General features: G+C 48.1%; 2 protein-coding genes across 8 annotated transcripts in view; one reads left to right on the top strand and one right to left on the bottom strand.

Annotated features, from left to right (window-relative positions):
- Nucleotides 1-5,893, bottom strand: part of ABHD12 (abhydrolase domain containing 12, lysophospholipase) — a 60,158-nt gene extending 54,265 nt beyond the window's left edge. For 2 of the 3 annotated variants that reach the window (XR_012125658.1, XM_037001831.2), the window contains exon 1: nt 2,584-2,921. Coding sequence is in view for 2 of the 3 variants with exons in the window: in XM_037001831.2 (XP_036857726.2) it covers nt 2,584-2,774 (191 nt within the window). In the remaining variant the exon portion in view is untranslated. Of the gene's footprint in view, nt 1-2,583; nt 2,922-5,666 lie in introns of those variants that run through there. The other variant, XM_073223107.1, reaches the window with a different exon arrangement.
- GINS1 (GINS complex subunit 1) lies at nt 3,070-19,873 on the top strand. 5 transcript variants are annotated; one of them, XM_073223113.1, is made up of 7 exons: nt 3,070-3,334; nt 8,392-8,456; nt 11,209-11,307; nt 11,902-11,992; nt 14,199-14,315; nt 17,096-17,170; nt 19,556-19,873. In XM_073223113.1, the coding sequence occupies exons 2-7, from the start codon at nt 8,422-8,424 to the stop codon at nt 19,622-19,624; spliced, it is 486 nt and encodes a 161-aa protein (XP_073079214.1). In that variant the 5' UTR covers nt 3,070-3,334; nt 8,392-8,421; the 3' UTR covers nt 19,625-19,873. The 5 variants fall into 5 exon arrangements, with proteins under 5 accessions (XP_073079214.1, XP_036857728.1, XP_073079212.1 ...); XM_037001833.2 differs by lacking the exon at nt 3,070-3,334 and adding an exon at nt 6,099-6,246; XM_073223112.1 differs by lacking the exon at nt 3,070-3,334 and adding an exon at nt 7,344-8,266.
- Nucleotides 19,874-21,768: the final 1,895 nt, after the last annotated feature.

Raw genomic sequence — 21,768 nt, 5'->3', positions numbered from 1 at the left:
CTGGAGTGACCGGAAGACCCGGCCACCCAGGGCCACATTCCTGGGCCGGGAGCAAGAGGAGGGGGAGGGGCAGCGCTGCCCCCCAGAGGGACCACGTCGTCTCCACCACCCTCAGCATCACCCTGGTCTCCCAGGGCAAATGAGCCAAAAGACACTCTCTGGGGGAAATCCACGTTAGTGTGCGTCTGTGTTATTACACATGTCACTAGCCAGTCCAAATCAAGTAAATAAGGGGAAAAAAGCACACAGAATAGGGAACAAGACTAGGGAACTGGCCCTAGATGGAGGAAGGAGCTGAATGGAAGAGATGATTTTCTATGAATATATAAATCACCAAAACTAAATTCAGGAAAGAGAGCAAATCTAAAAAATGACAATATTTACCAAAGTGTTAAAAAAGCAGCAGACCTAGGTAGTTTTACAGGAGAATTCTACCCAAGTTTAAGGAAACAGACCAAAAAGTACTGGAACTGGCTAAAGCAGACAAAGAGAAAGCTTTCAATAAAGCTACAGGAAACGCTCCAACAACTGGGTGACGATTGCATTAAAGAAGGAAATCACGGACCAGTCTCTCAAACAGTCGTGTAAGTCTAAGAACAATATTAATAAATAGAACCTGGCTATGCAGCGACACAGCTATCATTAATGATTCAACAATGATAACTCAGTAGTACAGAATGATTCAGGAATATAATATCTGTCAAATAACTAGTATGGCAAAAACAAAACATTCTCATCAAAGTCAGGGAAAAAGTACCCCACATCATCCTTATTATTTAATGTTATTATTTTAATACAATGCAATCAAAAAAGGAAGGGAAATGAGGTATAAAAAAACAGAAAAGACAGGACAAAATTCTTATTATTGGCAGCTGACACCACAGCATCTCTACAAATTGGAGGGTCCTTTGACCTTACCTTCCAAAGTTATAAAAACACCCCTTGGCCCAGCAATTCCACTTCTAAGAATATATTGTACTGACAGTCATTCATTCAACAAGTGTTTTCTGCCACCAACTAGGTGCCAGGCACTACTACAAGGTACAAGGTCAGGTAAGAGATAAGGGGTTGGAGTGGCACGTGGGCATTTTGGGATGGGCTGCTCCGGACAGGCCTCTCTGACGAGGTGACAGCTGAGCAGAGACGCGGCAGAAGGAAAGGACAAAGCAAGAGAATGTCCAGGGCAGTGTTGCTGGTAACAAGCAAGTTGGCCTTCCTGCCCGGCTTTTCCTCGTATTCCCCTGACAGCCTTTTGCTCGTCCAAAGGACATGACACCACTTGAAAGTCTCGCCTTGTCCCCTGCTACAATGAAAATAATGAGATCCTATTCTTAAGTAGTCCATCTTTCAAGGAAGGTACCAGGCCAGCTCCGTTTCCCCAAACATGACTGTGCACAACAATTTCTTGATTTCTTCAAAGCAAGAGTTTCCTGACTTAGATCTAAGTGTTACACCACCTGTTGATAAAAGTGCATTAAAGCTCATCATGAGTTTTTAGTGCAGATACACCTTTCCACAGACAGGAGAACAGGTAAGTTTCACAAAGGGCGTTTACCAGTTGCTAGATAATTTTATACAAAAACGAAAGTACCATCAATCCCTGTGCTGCCAAGATCAGGAACCAAGGACTTAAGAGTGTATGGCTCAACTGCATGTTCTTCTTTCCAGCAATGAAGTGGAAACGTTGAAGGGGCTATTGGATAAATATTTTTATTTATCAAATAGTCGTATTTTTAATTTCATGATCTTTCTGGCAATGAAGATGGTATTTTTAGGGGCTCTTTGGATAAATATTTTACACCGAAGTGAACAGTGTCAATTAAGGGCATTCCAATCGACGCAAAAGAAATCACCCCGCTCCACCAGCCGAGAACTTCACACACTAACTTGTTCAAAACCATCAAACATCAAGGCTTCCACATTGCCATGAATGGTATGTTCCACAAACAGCCAGATAATTAAGAGACCAGCATATGGGAGTGAAATTTTTGCTTGCGAAATACGTCTCTCAATTTTGAAATCAGCTTTAAGTAGATGAATTCCCCTCCTCCCCTTGAGGGGAACGCAAATAACCAACGGCGCGCGGACCCCCGAGGCTTCCAGAAGGCTCGCGCACACCGGTGTCAAGCACCGCGGGCCACCCGCACAGTGGCCGACAGGCTCCCTCCCGCACCCGTCCTCTCCCCGGAGCACAGCGGGCCGCCCACCTTTCCCCCGAGGTCGGCGTAGGAGCAGGAGCGCCACTCTGACGAGCAGTCCCCGCAAGAGGCCCCGTGAGAAACGGCCCGGGGCTCTCCGGGCGCCGGGCTCCTAGGGCCCCGCGACCCCCGCCCCTCCCACCGACACGGGCCTGCCCGCCGCCCCAAGCCGCCGGGGGCCGCGCCGTGGGGAGGGCGCGCTGCGGGCGGGCCGCGGAGGGCCGGGCGCGACGACAGGGGAAGGACGGCGCTCGGGGGCCGCGCGCAGGCCGCACCCGGGCGGGGGTCGCGGGGTGGGGAGAAGGGCGGACAGGACGCGGCAGGCGCCGCGCAGGTGCGGCGCTCCCGCGGGCGGTACCGGCGGAGGGCGGGGGCCGCGCCTCACCTGCCCAGCGCCCGCTTCATGCCCGCGTCGGCGGCGCGGCCCGGCTCGGCCGCCCCCTTGCCGGCCAGGCGCAGGTTCTGCTTCAGGCGGCAGTCGGCGTCCAGCGCCACGGCGGCCGCGCCGGGGGAGGACGAGCCCGGGGCGGCGCAGCGCTCATGCTCCAAGGCGACGGGCTCGGTCCGCTTCCTCATCCCGCGGCCCGCAGGGCCGGCCGCCGACGGCGCCCGCTGGCCTCGCCTGCTGCCCGTGCGCGCCGCAGTCGCCGCGGCTCACGGGAACTGCCGCCGCCGGGGGCATCCCAGCACCAGGCCGCGCAGCCCCGCTACGGACGGCGCCAGGGGCCCGTCGGCCGCGCCGGCCAATCGGCGCCGGGCTCCCGCAGGCCCCACCCCGCGGCCCTCCTCCCCGTCCTGCGGGAAGCCCGCCCAGCGTGCTCCGCGCCGGCCGGCGGCCATCTTGGGAAGGGCGCGCGAAGCCGCGCGGCGCGTCACGGCCCGGACGGGGCCGAGCGGCCGAGGGGCGCTGCGCGCGGGTCGCAGGTCGGGACCCGCCGTTGTGCGGCGCCCAGCGCGGTGCCCGGAACCGGGGAGGACGAGGCCCTCCCTTGGTCCCGACGCGGGGACCCGTTCCGGAGGCCCCGGACGTGTGCTTGGGAAGGTGAACGGGGACTGAAGGGGCAAGGCGGCAGTCGCCGTCAGTGAGTTACAGCTGTTTTCCCACAAGGACTTGACCTTAGAATATACGCTTTCAGGTACTGAACATACGAAAAATGAGCTGCTCAAATAATTTCTTTTTAAAAGCCCGTATTAGATTTTGGATTTTTGTAAAGCAGTTAGAGCTAGCTGATGGAGAAAAGTGCATTTCAAAGACAAATTTCCACTTGTGAAACCCAAATTAAGAATTTAACCCATCCTACAAAGTAAAAAGAAGTGCAGTTTCACAAACTTGTCTCATATACCTTTTTTTAATATGGCATTTTTTTTACAAAAGACCTACAACCAAGAGATTCGCTTATTCCAAAGTAATTTTTGTCATTTTCAAGAAGAAATACCTTTAGAAATTTAATGGCTCCTTATATTAGCTTTGTAATGATAACTTTGAAATTGCAAACGAATTTAATTGCCCATATTACCAAATATCACAACCAGCATTTGAATGTTTGTGGATATTTCCAAATACATTTCTCGAATTTAAATGAATTATTTAAAAGGTAGCACATACTGGATATTGGCAATCGAGAAACTAACATAAAAAAAATTTTGACCCTGTCTCTTACAAAATCCTCCTTAACAGAAAAGGAGAAAAGCTCGCTGGGGGAGCTGGGGGAGAGCTGGGAGGTTCTGGGTCCTGCTGGCACTAGGCCTTGGCCGCAGGAGCCCTCCTGGTTCACAGCCCCTTTCTGAGTTGTCCGATCCGGTCTGAGGGACTGACCCCACACTGGTGACACCCACACTTGCGTCTTGCCCACACCTCTGAACCCAGGCTCACCCTGATGGTCAACTCATCCACTCGTATCCTGAAGGCACCTAAACCGACTGCGTTCAGAGGTGAGCTCCCAGCTTTTCTCCCACCCCCCAACTCCGTCCACAACCTTCCCCAACTCAGGAATGGCAAACGGTCCTTGCAATTCCTCGGGCCAGAACCATCGGCCATCCTTGATTCCTCCTTGAAGCCACCAAGCCTGGTGATCTCGCCTTTCAAATCTATTTAGGCTCCAACCACTGCTCACCTCCTCCACCATCCACACACCGTGCCCCAGGCTGCCGTCATCTCTTACGTATTTTAATATGTAAGCAGTTTCCTGCTTCCACCCTTGTCCCAATTCTGTCTACCTAACTCAGCTACCACGAAGGTCTTTTTCAAAACTTAGGTCCGGTTTGTCTGGGTTGCCTGCTCCGGAGTCACTGCCTCCGTGCTGATGCAGAGGCCCCCAGGACGGGCGTGCGTGTTGCCCGTGCGAACATAACTCGCCCTCCAGCACCTTGGCACTTGCATTCCTGCTGCCTGGGATGCTCTGCCCTCCCTGTGGCTCCATATACACTAGCTTACTCCCTCCCCACTGCAGGTCTGTGCCTGCTCTGGGCACTGACCTGAGCCCTCTCCCCACCACTGTTCACCTTCCCTGGCTTATTCTCCTTAGACCTTTCCCCCGATGTATTTGTCATCAGTGTATCTGTATCTGCGTGCTGTTTTCCCGCCCTGGAACAAAGACGCTGAGAACAAGGGCTTTGTTCACCGCTTTATCTTCCACGTCTAGAACAATGCCCAGTACACAATAGGCACTTTATAAATATTTGCTGAAGGAGTAATGGATCATCACAAACCCTTAGAAGTGACTCCGGTTGTCCCCATTGAACAGGCAAGAAAGTGAACCTCAGGCCTGGGGTCTGAAGGTCAAAAGGTTTACGACAAAGGTTGGGATGCTGATCTCTGGCTCACAGTCCTGTAGCACAGTTGACTTTGTAATTGTGTACTTAATAAAAACACTTGAATAAATTGTCCCTTACTGTAGAGCTGAAAAGGAAAAGTTAAATCGACGTAAGGATAAGATTCAGAGGCTTCGGGGCCGTTCCCCTCTTTCTCAGGATCACACACACATCTATGTAGCTATTATTTGCTGGAGGAACAATTTCTAGTCAGCAAGAATGAACCCAAGTAATATCGCTTTTTTAAAATAAGCGAATTGATTCTATAGCAGTCATTCCCACCTTTTATTTCATATGGTTATGGAAAACTTCAGAATCAACTGGGCAAGAATACGACTACATGAATTCGTGTTAATCTAGGGCGTTTTCTCCCCCGTCTCTAGACCCTGTGAGCAGAGATATTTCACAGGTGGCTTGAAATGGCTGCTTTAAACTCGAAGGTGGTGCTGTGGAGTTGTAAGATCAAATTCAAGGTCGGCCACAGTAAGCCGTGTGACCTTGCGCCAATCATCTAACTTCTGCTTCTTATTCAGGGCAGAGTCTCAGTCACCACCTTGGGGTTAATCGTGAGAGTAAAGGAAATATATGCCGCAGTCCCTACCGCAGGGGATACCCAGTAAAAGTTGATTTCCCTTTACTATTAAACAAAACACTCACACTGCAAAACTAATGAAACGAAACGCTCGTCGAAACAACACACTCCAGGTTTTCTGGGCCGTCCTCATCCTCAAGGCGCGAACACCTTCCCGGCTGAGCGAAATTGAATGAACCAAACCGGAAACGGAAGTTGCGAGCCGCGTATTTACCCTGTGCTGTGCGCACGAGTTGCTCCGTTAGCTGCCGAAACTGGACAAACAGTCGGCGCGGCCTATGGAATCCGACCGTGGCTCTAGGCAGGAGCCAGCCCACCACCACTCGCCCACTCCGCTCATCTCCTAGTGCGGCTGCGCAGCGGAGGGAAATGAGTCCTTATCACCGCCGTAGGCCAAGAGGCCCGGCCGCGCGCTCCTATTGGCTGGGCATGTTTGGCGCCAAAGTGCGAGCGGAGGCGTAGACAGAGGCGACGACAGGAGCGGCGGAGCCCGGAACCTTAGGAACCGAGAGCGGCGGCCGTGAGCTTGGCGGCCGTTTGGCGTGAGAGCGTGCTGTTGACAAGGCCGCCATGTTCTGCGAAAAAGCCCTGGAGCTGGTGCGCGAGCTGCACGGCGCGCCGGAAGGGCAGCTGCCCCCCTTCAATGTGAGCGGAAACGGAGTAGGCGGGGGGATGGGCCGGTAGGGGCGGGGCCTGAGGAAGGGGGCGGGGCCCAGGCGGAGCCGGAGGTGTCGGCTTCCCGCTTGCGTCCCCTCCCCGAGATGGCGTTTCTCGCGGTGTCAGCCGCACGTCGGGCGCAAACACTGGGAACACTGCAGAACGGCCGAGCAGGGAAAGGACGGCGTCGCGCTCGTGTCGCTAGCGCATTTCCCTCGGGTGTTTCCCGTGTGCAGCTTTATTGCTGTCCCTTGTTGAAGCAAACATTTACGGTTGCCTGGCGACAGGCTAGCGCTTGCCGCGCCCTCGGACGGGCTAGCCGTCCGTCTGTCGGGGCTTCGGAGCGGTTAGGGCAGGCGAGCTTTGCGTGCTGTCAGTTTCCTCATCTGCGAAGTGGGGGCGCTTATGATAGGACCCGGCTCCTGGGGTGGCGAAGGCCCCTGAGCAATGCCCGACACACGCTGGCGGCTAAGGCGGTGTTTGCTGTTAATCCTGCCGCTCCTACTGTTGCTATTATGGTGATTCTATTACTACCGTAGCCAGGGAGCTAAGGACTTGACCTACATTATCTCTTGTCCTTTGAGGTTTAAACTGTGTTTTCCATTTTTCCAGCTATATACACTCAGATTTTAAGATGAGTGTCGGTGTAGCGCTTCCGGGGGGGCCAGGGCAGGACTTGGAACTTGTGACTCACGCCCTCGTCTGAGGCTTCATTTGGTGCAGTGGCTTTTGTCCCTTGCGTTGCACCGGCGCCTGCCGCTCACAAACTCACCTGCTGCTCAGGTGCCTCGGCAGCCCGAGGAGACTGGCCATTCTTACGCAGCTGAGCTGGGGGCGCCGCGGAAGGCCGAGGAGCATCTGATTGGTCTGAGGGCCCCAGGCCCATGACCTGCCTAAACACTCAAGAGTCATTCATTCCAGAATCCCTCATGGGCAGCTGCTGTGGTCAGCAAATTGAAATAATTGCCCTTTTTATGCAGAACTGGTTATAGCTGACGTTTGGGGGCTTACAGCCTGAAGTGGGAGCACAAAATGATGCAATTTCCGAGCTTTGGCTATTATTTAAAATAGTATCTGCTGATAATGGGGTTGGGGGTGGGGGGTAGTGTCTCCCTGACAGAGCACAGGGCACCTCCTCTATAGGCACAAAGAAGTCAGTACCCTTGTGGTTGGCACATAAATTATGCAAATGAGGTAGATACCCTGTACAATTATGATTGGTGTTCAGAAGAGGGGTAGCAGTTGGCCAAAACTCTCAGGCCTTGGCAACACGGAGGGGCCCCCATGTGGGATTGGGGGGATGGAGGGAGCTCCTGCCATGGCCAGTAGCAACTGTTATGCCCTCTGAGGTCTACCTGCCCCTCCTCCACCATCTCATGCTATACAGCAACTCAGCAGAGAATGTCAAAACTTTGTCTCCAAGTTCCCCATTAGCCCTTTTTCTGCCTAGCAATCTGATCACACTTCTTGTTTGTTTTCCTCTTATTTTTCAAAGCCATAAAATATCCATAACATAAAATTTACTGTTTTATCTATTTTTAAGTGTCCACTTCAGTGGCATTACCTTCACATTGTTATGCAACCATCACCCCAAACAGAAAGCCTGCAACCATTAAGCAATAACATCCCCATCCCCTCTCCCTCCAGCCCCAGGCAACCACCTTTCTACTTTCTGTCTCTATGAATTTTCCTATTCTAGATGACAGACCACTTTGGTTTATGGGTTCATTACTTGGTGGGCATTTGGGTTGTTTCTGCTTTTTGGCTCTTAGGAATAATGCTGCTCTGAGCATTCATGTACAAGCTTTTTTATAAATATGTTTTCAGTTTTCTGGGGTATATACCTAGGAGTGGAATTGCTGGATAATATTGCAAGTCTATGTTTAACTTTATGAGGAACCACCAGACCATTTCCACAGGCCTGGATCATTTTACATCCCTGACTGCAGTGTCTGAGGGTTCTGCTTTCTCCCCGCGCACACCAGCACCGTTACAGCCATCATAGTAGGTGTGAAAGGACTACTGCTTTTGGATAAGATCTGTAGTCAAAGATAAACATATTATAGATAGAATATTGCTATAGACTTGCTGGAGGAGCTAATTGATATATATCTATAATTTTATATGTTCTAGGAAGATGGACTCAGGCAAGTTCTGGAAGAAATGAAAGCTTTATATGAACAGAACCAGTCTGATGTGTAAGTTTTTATAAGATTAATATCTTAAGATGATTTAAGTAATATGATGTTGAAATCAGATAGCCTTACACCAGTTTTTAGATGTAATTTTTTTTTATACTGATTCTCTGTGACCCTGATGATACTGCAGCCATACATGAGAGGAGGGATGTGTGTTGATCACTGCCGTATCTGTGGGGACTCAATGTGCGCCCCAGGGTAGATGCTTCGTAAGTGTTGTTTGACTGGTGTGGCTCGCAAGGAACCAAGGTGGACTGAAAAGAGATGAGACATAAGCAGATGAAAAGCCAGTGAAGCGAGATGTGTGGTCTCCACTGCTCATTTTCATTAATGGGCGCCTTTGTGGGTTAAAGGGAGAGCGGGCTCTCTGTAAGCTGCCAGGAGAGCAGCGAGTCCTGTAGCCTGAGTGCAGTTTGCAGGAGCCAGTGCTGCAGGAGGGAGAGTGTGGCGGGTGAGGGGCGCCGGATTCGTGGACTCTAGCGGTAAGCATGGGGCTGGGACAGTGGAGAATTAGGGCTGCGTGGTGGACTTCTTAGGTTCCTGCGATTTGGTGAAGAGTATGACACGAGCCCCGACCACTGGCTCAAAGGTGAGGTATTCAGGTCTCAACCTGGAGGGAAGTCTGCCTGTGACATGTGCTGCCGTCTTTAGCCTCGTTAGGTACAACGTTTCATCAGCTTCTTGGACATAGAAATCAGTAGCATGCAGACTGCTATTTTAGGAGCAAAGAGAAATAGCATTTTCTGTCTACTGCATTTAGGGATAGATACAGAAAATCTTTACACATGAACCGAGAAACTGAACACAATAGTTTGTAGTAAATGTAAGGCAAATTCAAATTCCTGAGCTCAAGTTCCCAAGCCATTCATTCAACAAATCTGTATTAGACAATTACTGCTGATAAGTGGCTCTGGCATTTCAGTTGTAAACAATATAATTAAGATTTCTGCCCCCATGGCCTTCACAGTCTATTATGGAAGACAGATGTTAAACACAGATACATCAAATTGGGATGCATGCTATGAAGAAAAACGAGTAGTAGGAGAGGCAATAATGAATCAAAGACATACTTAGACTGAGGAATTGGAAGTTCTCTCCAAGGAGGAGACTTTTCAGCTGAGGCCTGAAGGAGAATCAGGTTTTAGTGAGGCAGTAATTGTGGGCAGAGCATTGTAGGTGGAGGGAACAGCATAAGCAAAGGCCCTGAGTCATGAAAGAGGGCGGGATGCTAAGGAAACCGATACTTTAGGAAGGCAGTGTGGCTAATGCTTAGTAAGCAGGCCAAAAGTGATGTCAGGTGAGATTTTTAAGTGTGCGGCAGGTGGCACATCTGTGTTTTAAAAGATCACCCTGGCTGTGTGGGGACAGCAGACAGAAGGGCTGAGAGGAGAGGGAGGGACGCTGCTCATCCAGGTGACAGGCCCGGGCTAAGGAAAAAGGGGCGGGTCACAGACATTTAGGAGGTGGCGCGACAGGCGTGGCCTGGCAAGGGAATGATCTTCCTGTCTTGCCTCCATCTCCTTCCTTTGTGCCGTTTGCAAATTTATGACCCAAAAATTCTGCACCCCATCCTCCTGGTTTCTTTCTTTGGAGACAATCACTCTTACCAGTTTCTGGTTAAAATGATTCATCAGAAGAAATCTATTCCTTTTTAGTTATGTGTAAATATGTAAATTAAATTTTTAAAGGAAGTCCTTAATAATATTAAGTGCTCTGATGTTAGGTTGAGTGTATTTATTTGTACTATTTCTTTGTAATCCAGATCACATTGGAATCCATATGGGGAATAAATCTGACTTTCCAAGAGGGGAAGATGTATACAGAACATATAAAAAGACATGATGGGATATATATGTTTTCAGGGCCTGGAGCAGACACTGCAAGAAGGAACCTTTTCCATATTTTTATGGCTCCTTTTAAAATTCCAAAGTAGATTGTTATTCATTCTGTACATATGGCTTTGTTTTGTGCTTTTCCACTTTTTAAAATTGTGGCAAAATGCACATAACATGAAATTTGCCATCTTAACCATTTTTAAGTATATAGTTCATTGGTATTAAATATATTCATAATGTGCAACCATAATCACCATCCATCCTTAAAACTTGGCATCTTATAATGCTGGAGCTCTATGCCCATTAAACAGTTTCTGGTTTTAAAATGTGACATTTTAAAGAGTTGTACATTTTATAGGATAAAACCAAAAATTTCCCCTTCTCTATGTGAAAAGCACTAAAGCATAGTACATGCACATAGCTGAAGATCAACAAATATTTGTTGGATAAATAAGAGCCATTTTGACTATTTTAACTCACTTTACTATAATGAAGATTTGGAGGTGCCACTGAAATGGAGTTACATGGAATAAAAACATGACACAAGACCGTGACCTCACAAACCACGGCGTCAGTCGGGTTTGTCTTTCATCCCAGCGTGATTAAGGAATTTCAAAAGTGAGCAAACACAGTTTGTCTTTTAGAAAGATAGTGATCAATCCACGCAAAAATGCAAAGTATCAAATGGTTAAATGAAATGTTATTGTCTTAGGCAAGTAAGTTACCTTTTGGGTTTTGACTTTTTTATTTTACATACGAATAAAAGTCTCCGTGTGGAGGCAGGTGCTACTTGTCGGGTTCACCACTAGTCATAAGTGGCGAAGTCGAGCATGAGGCACCTGCCGGTTGGCTTTGAAAATCGTACTTATACCGAAATTCACATATTTGTTCTTTTCGTCTTTAAATGTTCTTACCAGAAATGAAGTGAAGTCAGGCGGGCGAAGCGATCTGATACCAACCATCAAATTCCGGCACTGCTCCTTGCTGAGGAACCGACGCTGCACGGCCGCGTACCTGTAAGCGCGCAGCCTATGCTGGGGGGCGTTTGTGGGGCCCCCTGCCTGACCCCTTCAGATGGGTCTCAGAGGTTTTGAGATTTGTCTCCCCTTTATAAGTGTTCTAAATTCCTTTTCCACTAAAATTTTTTTTTATTGTGAAAAGTTGCAGCATTCATAAAACTAGGGAGAATATTGTATATGATGTATATTGTATACATACGATGGAGCCATCATACAGGATTCAACAGTTTTTAACATTATGCTGTATTTCCTTCATCTTGTTTTACTTGTCATACTAAACTGTCGTAGAGCATCGTGGCATTGTACCACGGAATACGTTAGTTCACACCTCTAAGAATAAGGGCCCACTGGGCCCCTCCTCACCTGACTGCTGGGTCATCCTCACGCCTGGAAAAACGGACGGGTTCATGGGATCATTCCCACCCATGTTCGCGCCTTCCCACCGACCCACAGGCGTGTCCTAGCCACTGGTTTGTTTGCCAAATCAGGGGGCCGCCTGCTGCGTTCAGTGGCCGTGAGCCTTGAGTCGCCGGGCCACAGCCACGCCTCGTAGCCCTCGTTATGCTGCCTGGCCCTCTCCTGATCCCCTAGGTATGACCGGCTGCTGCGCATTAGGGCCCTCAGGTGGGAGTGTGGGAGTGTCCTGCCCCACGCGGTGCGGTCGCACCTGTCTGCAGAAGAGGTGAGTGAGCTGCTGCGGGGCGTCCGGCTTGGGAAGCGCTGGGCCCCTGGCACTGTGCTGTGATAGTGTTCATGGCGTTTTTCTTTGTTTTTTTTACTTCTGTTTTTGGTCTGTATATATTTAATATGAACTTATGAGAGTGGCAGGAGTAGTTTTAAGCGCTCCAAGGAAAGCTTTCTTAGTACCTAACAAAATAACGGGTCCCATTATGTTAATACTAGTAATTCATCAGGATTAAAAAACTGGCATTACTGTTTTGGGATTTTCCATGAAATGTCTGTGTGTGTGTGTGTGTGTGTGTCTGCGTGTACACATACCTTGGGCAAGTAACGTGACCTCTCTGTACCTAAATTCCCTCATTTACAAGATGAGGATTGTAGTGCTTACCTACTACAGGTCTGCGATGGCTTGTGGCACTAGCTGCTAGCATCAGACCAAACTTCACAGGTCACGGCCGCCCGCCTCAGATGCCAGCTGCAAGTGTGGGATTCCCAGGGCCCCCTCCCCTCTGGCCACATGACTGCAATCTGTAGCCCCCCACTTTCCTCCAGGTTTGAGGCTTTGAGCCTCTGGATTGCAGTGTGACCTCTGGAGAGGGGAGGGGAGGGGAGCAAGAGGCTGAGCTCAGTCATGGCCAGTGATTCAGCAGACATGCCCGTGTGATGAGGCCCTCATAAAAACTGGACACCAGAGCATCCCTGGTCCATAATAGTGTGTGTGTGGTTACACATCATTGTGCCAGAGGGGCGATGTGTTGTGACGCCATGATTCCTCAGGGGGAGGACACCAGAGGCTTCACGTCCGGGGCCCTCCCAGACGTCGCCTGTGTGTTGCCCTTTGGACGGCTCTGATCTGTGTGCCCTTCCTTGTAGGGAAACTGATTGTCAGTGTGGTGCTTTCCCGAGTTCTCTGAGTCATTCTGGTGATGGTTGAACCTGAGGGTGCATGTGCGTGCACGCACACACGTGCACACACACACACACTCACACACACACACACACACACACACACACACACACACACACACACACACACACACTTTCCTAAGAAGGGTATGAAGGTGTTTTTCTCTGTAGTCTTTCAGGAGCTGCAGTTTACCTTTCCCAGGAAGCTGCAGTACCATGATTGGTTCTGTGACCAATGTAAGAGCAGAATTGCCTTCTGAAGAGGGATGTTGAGAGGTTCTCCACTGCTCTGCGCCTCTGCCACTTTTGTGTCGATCTTATCTGGATCTTGGCTGGGAGCTTTCTCTCCTGTTCTCTTGGACTGTTTGTCCTTTTGCACCAGTTCTGCACTGTTTCAATTATTGTAACTATAAGAAGTCTTGAACACTCCTAGGAATTTACCCTAAGAATACAGGAGCCCAGTTTCAAAAAGACACATGCACCCCTATGTTTATCGCAGCACTATTTACAGTAGCCAAGAAATGGAAGCGACCTAAGTGTCCATCAGTAGATGAATGGATAAAGAAGATGTGACATACAACTCAGTGTTTTTTAATATATTCACAGAGTTGTGCTTCCATTACCACCATCTCACTCCAGGATCTTTTCATTACCCACAAAAGAAACCCTGAGCCATTATCAGTTACTCAGTATTCTCTCCCCGTCTTCCAGCCCTAGAGATCACCCATCTGCTTTGTTTCTATAAATTTGCCTGTTAATGGATTTTTCATGTAAGTGGAATTATGCAGTATGTAACCTCTGAGTCTTTCACTTAACGTGTAAGGTTCATCCGTATGGGAACACATATCAGAACTTCATTCTGATTTATAGCTGAATAATCCATTGTATGGATTTTAAGAATAATCTATAACTTATCCATTTATCCATTAATGGACATTTGGGTGTTTTTCTCAATAATGTTTTACAGAATTCAGAAAAACGTTAGTGCAGTTTGAGGAGCTCATAGTTTTGAAATGGTGTATTTTTCATGGTTCTGTTTCTGGTGGGAAGCTCCTCAGGTCTGTGATTACTATGCTGGGATGTAACCTCTGCAGGAACAGACCCTCGTTCGCTCTGTTAGATGTCCCATCCTGAGTACCCAGACCAGTGCCCGGCTCACAGCAGGCACTCGGTCCCCACAGCTGGAGCAAGTGAGCGGCATAGGGATGACCCGTGTGGGGGCACTGGTTTGGGAAGGCTGAGCACACGTGCTGTGCGGGGTTCCCTCTGCCTCTGTCAAATGGCCGTGTCTACACCTGCAGATGGAGTGGTTCAATCACTATAAAAAGTCCCTTGCAACTTACATGAGGTCCTTGGGAGGAGATGATGGTTTGGATATCACACAGGATATGAAACCTCCAAAGAGCCTATATATAGAAGTAAGTATGCCTTTTAAATGGATTTTCCTTTAACGCATGAATTGTGCTTTTTTTCTAAGAGGAGGGAGGTATATAAATATATAGTACCTTATATTAAAACAGAAACGTAAACCCTAAACAGAAATTTTGTTAATGGGGGGAAGGTGGGAATAAAGTAAAATAGCTGAAATTTTCTGAATTGTCCTGTCTTAACAGTTTTAACTTGGGAACCATGTAAATATTTAACATAACAGTAAAATAAAATTAAATCAAAGTAGAAAACCAACCCACAAATTCTAAAAGCAAAGCGAAACAAATGACCCCTAAATTATTTGGAACACATAAATTGGATGTTCTAAGGATGTAGAGAATTACAAAGAAATCTTAATTTGTTCTAGTAATCATATAATTACTAGTAATATTGTTAGTTATTCTGAAAGTTATAAATATTGAAGAATTGACCAAAAAAGTAATGGCCCTAGGAACCAAGATTTTCAAAATAAGAGAAAAGAGATTCAGATATTAAAAAGAAAAAGTTAAATGAAAATCCTATATTCCAAAGCTTGATTCTGACATGTCAGCATGGATTCATGTTGAATCATCTTTTTAAAAAGTATCTCTGTACATCTGCACAGAAGAGGCCCAGAATCAGTGACTAACCCCGGAGTCTGGGTATTCTGGAGTCGGAATGCCACCTGCCACTGAAGAAACCAGGACTCCTTGAAAACAGTGGGCCATTCCAGGTCACAGATAAGGAATGTTAAGCTTGAGCCTGGGACGCCTGATCTTTGTACCAAGAACTACAGTGGGTCAGGGGGGGCTAAAAAGGCTCAGGAGCTGATTGGAAGGGGCCTCACTTTACAGACTGTTTGAGCATCAGAATGATCGACTGCAGCGAATTGTATCGCATCACCTAGCAGCACGGGTGCACACTGACACCAAGCAACGATGCTGATCATTTAAAAAATAAGACCTCTTCGGGTCCTCTTGGGGAATGTGAGAAATGCAACTCAGTTTAAAAAGTGGTAATAAAAGAATGGAGTCAAGCACTTACCTGCCTTTACAATACACATTCATCTCAGGGCAGCCAGATTGTTCACAAGGGAAATTTCTTTTTTATGGAAGATTTCCAGCTAATAAATGCAGCAGGAATAAAAGGACTAAATGCCATTTTGTAGCCAAAAGGCACAGAGCTACGAAAACCATTATGAGAGGGTTATGGGAGACCGTGATACTAGGTGGATGTGGCTGGGAATGGATGACGCCTGGACCCGCTGATCAGTGCGACGTTCAGAAAGGCACAGCGAGCCATTCTGTGCCGGGTGCGGTCTGGCAACAGGGAGTGCATAAACCGCTCGCCAGAAAATCAGATCTGATCTGCTCCAGCCTCTAGACCTAACTTCCAATCCGTAGGAAATTCAGGGACAAAGGAACATGCTAAATGAGCCCACAGGAATCCACAAAAGCTGTTTGTGTGAAACTACCAAACACACTGCCCAGTTTCTTTGACAAATAAATTGCCGAGGGGCACGAGGAAGAAAAGGGGGAGACCCCAGAGATTACAGGGGGCTCAGAGACGTCTCAGAGATGTGTGGTGTGCGACCCTTGATGGATTCTCATTTGACCATAGCAGCTTTAAAAAGAAATTCATGAGACGGGCGGGGACGTTTGGATATTAACCGGATATTTCATGATATACTAAGAATTATTGATTAATAAGATGTGATAATGACAGTGAGATTATGTTTTTAAAAAATAATCTTACTTTGTAGAAATAGATACTAAAGTATTCATACATGAAATGAAACGGTATCTAGGATTTGCTTCAAAATAAGCCACAAGTGGGTGAGGGAACAAGATGGGCCATATGCTGATAATTGTCGGAGCTGGCTGAGCTCCATTATATACATGAGCTTCTTACTTTTGAAAGTGTTAGACATTTTCCATAATAAAAGTGTTTAAGAAGCAAAAAGGTGGTAGTGGTAGAAATATCATTCTAAAATGATATTTCTCGAACCAAATTAAAGTACCTTTGGGAGTCATGGTGAGATTCCAGAGGAATCAGGATGTGGACTTACCTACCTGGGAAAAGTGAAGACTAAAACTCGCTGCAGGAGTTGGCTTTGTGGTGTTTACGAGAGTAACCCCAGCCCTGGGTTCCCACAGGAGATGACACCTGTCCCCCTGGTCTCCTCTGGCAGCACGGGGAGCTGTCACTGTGGCCTCCCCTCCGGGGACACCGTTGACCCTTCCTCTTCTGTTATCAGAAGGCTGCCCCAGCAGGAGGCCGCAGCGCTTCCTCCCCCGGGCACTGCCAGCGCTCCTGGGAGAGAGCCTCGGTACCTGAGGAGGGCGAAAGTATCTCTTTAAACATCTTTAAACAGTTGCCCTTGCCTGTGTCCTGGTCTCAGATACTGGTATTTCATGGGGGGATTCCAAGGGGCGGGCTGGAGTGGATCCCAGACATTTTCTTCTCTTTGTGGATACGTATTTCAACGGCTTGATTCCTCAGGACTCGCAGAGTGGAAAGAATGCAGGGACGCCAGCCCCCTTCAGCAGCTCCCTGGGTCCTTGCTGTCAGCCGCCGACACACACACACACTCGGAGGCCATTACAGTTCCTCCTCCCCACAAAACGGCACCCGGAACCACTGGCCCCCACAGGGAAGGAGCACGAGGCGTGGGTGGGCAGAGAAGAAACAGCCGAGTGCTTTACTGAGGGAATTTATATAATCTCCGTACACTCCACAGTCACTCTGTGTTAGCACGTAATTTAGATAAATCATCAGGTTTTCCTTTCAGGTGCGCTGTCTGAAAGACTATGGAGAATTTGAAGTTGAAGATGGTACTTCAGTCCTATTAAAAAAAAATAGCCAGGTATTTCTTAAGATTCTTTCAATCTTGTAAGTGTTGAATGATGGAAACGTTGGAATCAGTAGCAAAATTAATATCAGCTTGTGATGACCATTTGTGTTGCATGCATTGTGTTTAATATGAGACACCCTGTTTTGTCCTTTTTCTAGACACAAAAAACTTGAAGCAAATGTTCCATGTACTAAGGAAATTAATTAAAATTAATTTACTAGGTCATTGCTAATAGTTAACACTAAGCATTTTCCTGGGATATTATCACTCTGGGCCTTCTAGTTACATGAGCTTATTGGAGTTCAAGAGCTGCTAACTTACTGGATTTAGCTCCTTTGAATTTATTAAAAAGGTGCTCAGCACTCACTTTCAGCTTGTACTTCACCTTTTAAACCTTAGCAAACAGTGATAGGGGAAAAAAATTTCTAAGTACTTAATATATAAGCAACAGAATTTAATAAGACTGAGTTTGTAATTAAAATTTTTTCCTTACGAAGTATCTTAGTATATTGTTTTCTTAGAAATCTTCAAGTTCACATTAGATGGATTCATATTAGCTAGATTTACTTTTATCCTTCCTCAATTTCTGTAGACACATCAGGGTGGGAAGAAAGATGACCTTTAATACAAACCACTCTCTTTGGCGCAGTCCTGTCAGCCAGTGAAGAGTTCATGACCGAAGTCCTAGAACCTGGTGATGTTTGTGCCTGGGGCAAAGAGGGCTTCAGGTCTTGTGGTTCCTGTTTCCGGAGAGGGCGACTTGATCTCTTATTTCACTAGTCCACTTGGAGCTTTAAATACTGTAGTTTCCTAAAACAAAGGTTGAGCATTTTAAAGACACGTTTTCAGGATATCCTAAAATCGCTGGTGGTTAAGGCAAACTTTTCCCTGGCAGTGGCACACGCGTCAGAAGCCAAACTGATGAGTGTTCTCCTGGAAATCTTCATTTCTGGACGGCCCCATGTGAAGCTTTGGTTCACGTGAACAGAGTCACCCCTGTAAAGCAATAAGTGAGAAAACTGTCCCAAACACTGTGGTCGAATTTCTTTCTCAGGCTTTACGGCTGGCCTTCCCACCCAGGGTGCCGAGGCAGGACTCCTCGGCCGGGGCACTGCGGCGGGTGCCGGGCCACCGTGCCCACTCCATCTGCTCCTGTGCTGGGTGGTTGTCACTCATGTGAACTGTGCAAACGCCTTCCTCCCAAGATGCTTTTCACTCTGTCTGTCAGTATTGCCCCCCAACCTTCAACTAGAAAAACGGAAAACCATCAAAAAATATAATCTACTATAGTTGATATTGAAGGTCTTCTAGAATGAGCGCATATAAAGTCAGCTTTCCATAGGATCCGAGGTACAGACCACCCTCATGATGTGCGGCGTTGGCGGGGAGCATCTTGGCAGGCATTCTTTCGTACTTGCCAGCCCAGCGAGCATCTTTCTATTTGTCCAGAAGTCCGAAACCCCTTTCTCAGTAGACGTTGGAATGACTCAAATGTGCACATCAGTAGGGCTTTTTCCCCTTTTCATTCCTAAGTGTTCTAAAAATTCATATAACAAGTTAGGCCAAAGTCCTTGGCCGCCGTTTCCCATGACTGGCTTGGAGGCCTGCAGGCACGGCTCACCTCAGGCCTTCCCCGCGCTGCCGCTGAGGCTCCCTTCTGCCCCTGGGAGAAGCCGAGGCCTCCACAGCCGCTGCACCCTGACGTCTCTTGGCTCTTACCACATGTCTGTCCTTTGGTCACTTGGGAGCCTGGACAGTCGTCCTGCCCTGCTTCCTGCACCCCTCGCTCCGGTTTAGCCATGTTCACCTCCGTTCTAAGCCCATGTTTTGAGGGGGATCCTCACCTCACACGGAGCGGCATCCTCTCAGCTAGTTGTGCACTAGCCGCGTGCCAGCAGCTCACCCAGCCTGTGAACACCCGTGCCCCGGGCCACAACTGCGGATCCTGGTGATGGGAGGGAGGTTGCCACTGTTGTTGTTAGAAGGGTAAATGTGGGGACTCCAGTCCTAGAAAAGATTTCACGGAGAAGACACTCCCTCCACGGGCCTTCCTGTTGAGTCTCGTCCGCTTGTAACCAGTGCCCCTAATTCCGCCTGCCTCGGTTTTCTGTGCATAAACTCAGGGACGTAAACACTAAGGGCAACACCTACTAGAAGTCAGAAGTCTTTAAATTTTACTTTAGCAAACAATGGATTTGTTTATACAAGTCATTAAATTTAGAACAATTCTAAGTGGCATCAATTTTAGTTGATTAAAATAGCAAATATTTGAAAGTTTAGCTTTTAACTACTTAGCTGTTTGAGAAACATATCAGTTACTGCTTTTTAATGCTGCAAAATGCAATTTCAGATCATGTTCTAATCATCTCTCTTCCTCTCCCCACTCTTCTCCCCCAGCACTTTTTGCCTCGGTGGAAGTGTGAGCAGCTGATCAGACAGGGCGTCCTGGAGCACGTGCTCTCGTGACCCCAGCCGGGCACTGCCAGGCTTCCCCACGGCCGGGCTGGGCCACATGCAGGAGCCTCTACACCCCCTGCCCTCCGGGTACAGACATTCTTCAGGATGACCAGGACCATATGGCTAAGCAGTATGGTTTTTCTGTTGTGCAGGATTCGTCCCTTCTGTGAAAAGCTGTATCTATAATCTTGACATTCCTACCATTACTACAATGTATTTTTTTGTTAATGAAGGTAAACATTTGAATCTCTTAAACAATGAGAAGATTTCATTTGGCTGTACTGGGGGAAGGCAGGTCCCTGTGCGTCGCGTATTGTCTGTCTGTCTGTGCGCCGTGTAGGCCAGGGAGCTGAATTTCTGGAGAACATGCTTCCACACGTGAGGAGGTAGAGATGCCGGTCTGTAAAATCCCAGCATGTTTCATGTTTCACGACATACTGTCTTACCGTCTGGCCGTTTGGGAAGGAAGAAAGGCAGGACACAGTGGATCTGTCCTTTTCCAACAGTGGCGGCTGGTCCGGCCTGTGCCTGCCTGCGAGCTTGTGGCGTGAGTGCCAGCATCCCCACTTGGAAAAGGAAACAGAGATTGGGGCTGGAAAAGGAACTTTGAGCAGCTGTCCCTGGAGTCAGCTTGACAGGGGAGGCGCTTGGAGAGCCGGCCGGCCAAGTGGAGGGCAGCCTCTGTTACCCGACGGATTCTGAGTGGCAGGAGCAGGAGAGGCCCAGAGGGGTCCAGCCTGGCGGTCAGTGGCCTTTCCCCCAGTCCCCGCCACAGCCGGCCTAGTAACCTGAGAGATTTAAAAGTCCAGATACGCCAGTCGCTAGCACATATTATATGTGGTTTCATTTTCATAAAGTAGAATGTTTCTGGCCAAAATTAAATTTTTAAAAAATCAAAAGTTATGAATCACAGAACCCAAGAATGGACTAACAGTGACCAAAGGGAAAGGGACCGGGGAGGACGGGTGGGAGGGGATGGATAAGGGCGGGGAAAAGAAAGGAGGCATTACGATTAGCATGTGTAGTGTGTGGGGGGCACGGGGAGGGCTGCGCAACACAGAGCAGACAAGTAGTGAGTCTACAGCATCTTGCTACACTGATGGACAGTGACTGTGATGGGGTGTGGGGGGGGCACTTGATGATGGGGGGAGTCTAGTAACCATAATGTTCCTCATGTAATTGTAGATTAATGATAACAAAAAAAAAATCAAGTTAGAGAGAGGCTTCACCTAGATGTGGATCTGTATGTTTCCATAATACACCTATAGGTCAGTAGGCTGCCCTTTGCAGATTATTTTCATTATCTTTCCCCCATTTTTGTAGACAGATCAGATTTCCATCTGAATCTCCACTGATGTGAACAGTAAGGGAAGTCTCCCTAGTGAGCGGGATGGATGTCGGCTTTCTAACTGGGTCTGTAGTCCCCTCCTTCCCCCACATCCTCCTCCCAGAACGCGTGGGGCCACGCCGCCCTGCTCGGGGGGTCAACAGGCTTTTCCTGTATCTTAGACTTGTGGGCTACGCCATCTCCTACGCTGCTCGATGTCGCCGTCGCAGCACGAAAGCAGGTGTGGACAGCAGACATGAAAGGGTGTGGCGTGCCCACCAGACTAGCCGCAGACAGACCAGGGGCCGGGCTGGCACGCGGCATGGCCCTGTTCTGTTCCTTCTTCTGTGACTGGCGCAGTCCCTTTGTTCTGCTTACTCTGGGTTGAATTTGCTCTTCTTTTTCTAGCTATTTAAGGTGGAAGCTGCAGCTGCTGACTCAAGAACTTTCTTTCCTAACAGGCATTTAGTGCTGTGGATTCTCCCAAGTAGTGCTTCAGCATTTTGATGTGTTTTCATTTCCATTCAGTTAAAAATATTTTCTACTTTCCCTTTTGTTTTCTTATTTGCTCACACGTTATTCAGCAGTGAGTTGAGTTACCAAATAGTTGGGGATTTTCCAGATGTCATTCTAGTCTCGATTTCTATTCTGTTGTGGTCAGACAACATACTTTGCAGGACTTAAATCCTAATTTTTTGAAACTTATCCAGAATATGGTCTATCTTGTAAATGTTCTGCTGTTGTCGGATGCCGGGCTTCATAAACATCGTTTGGTTGAAGGTCTGCTAGACTAGACTAGTCTCCGTGCAACCCGAGTCCCACCAGC

Source organism: Manis javanica, chromosome 15, assembly GCF_040802235.1.
Source record: "Manis javanica isolate MJ-LG chromosome 15, MJ_LKY, whole genome shotgun sequence".
In the NCBI taxonomy this organism is placed as follows: domain Eukaryota; kingdom Metazoa; phylum Chordata; class Mammalia; order Pholidota; family Manidae; genus Manis; species Manis javanica.
Note: the sequence above shows the minus strand (reverse complement) of the source record. Positions and strands in the feature narration are given on the sequence as shown.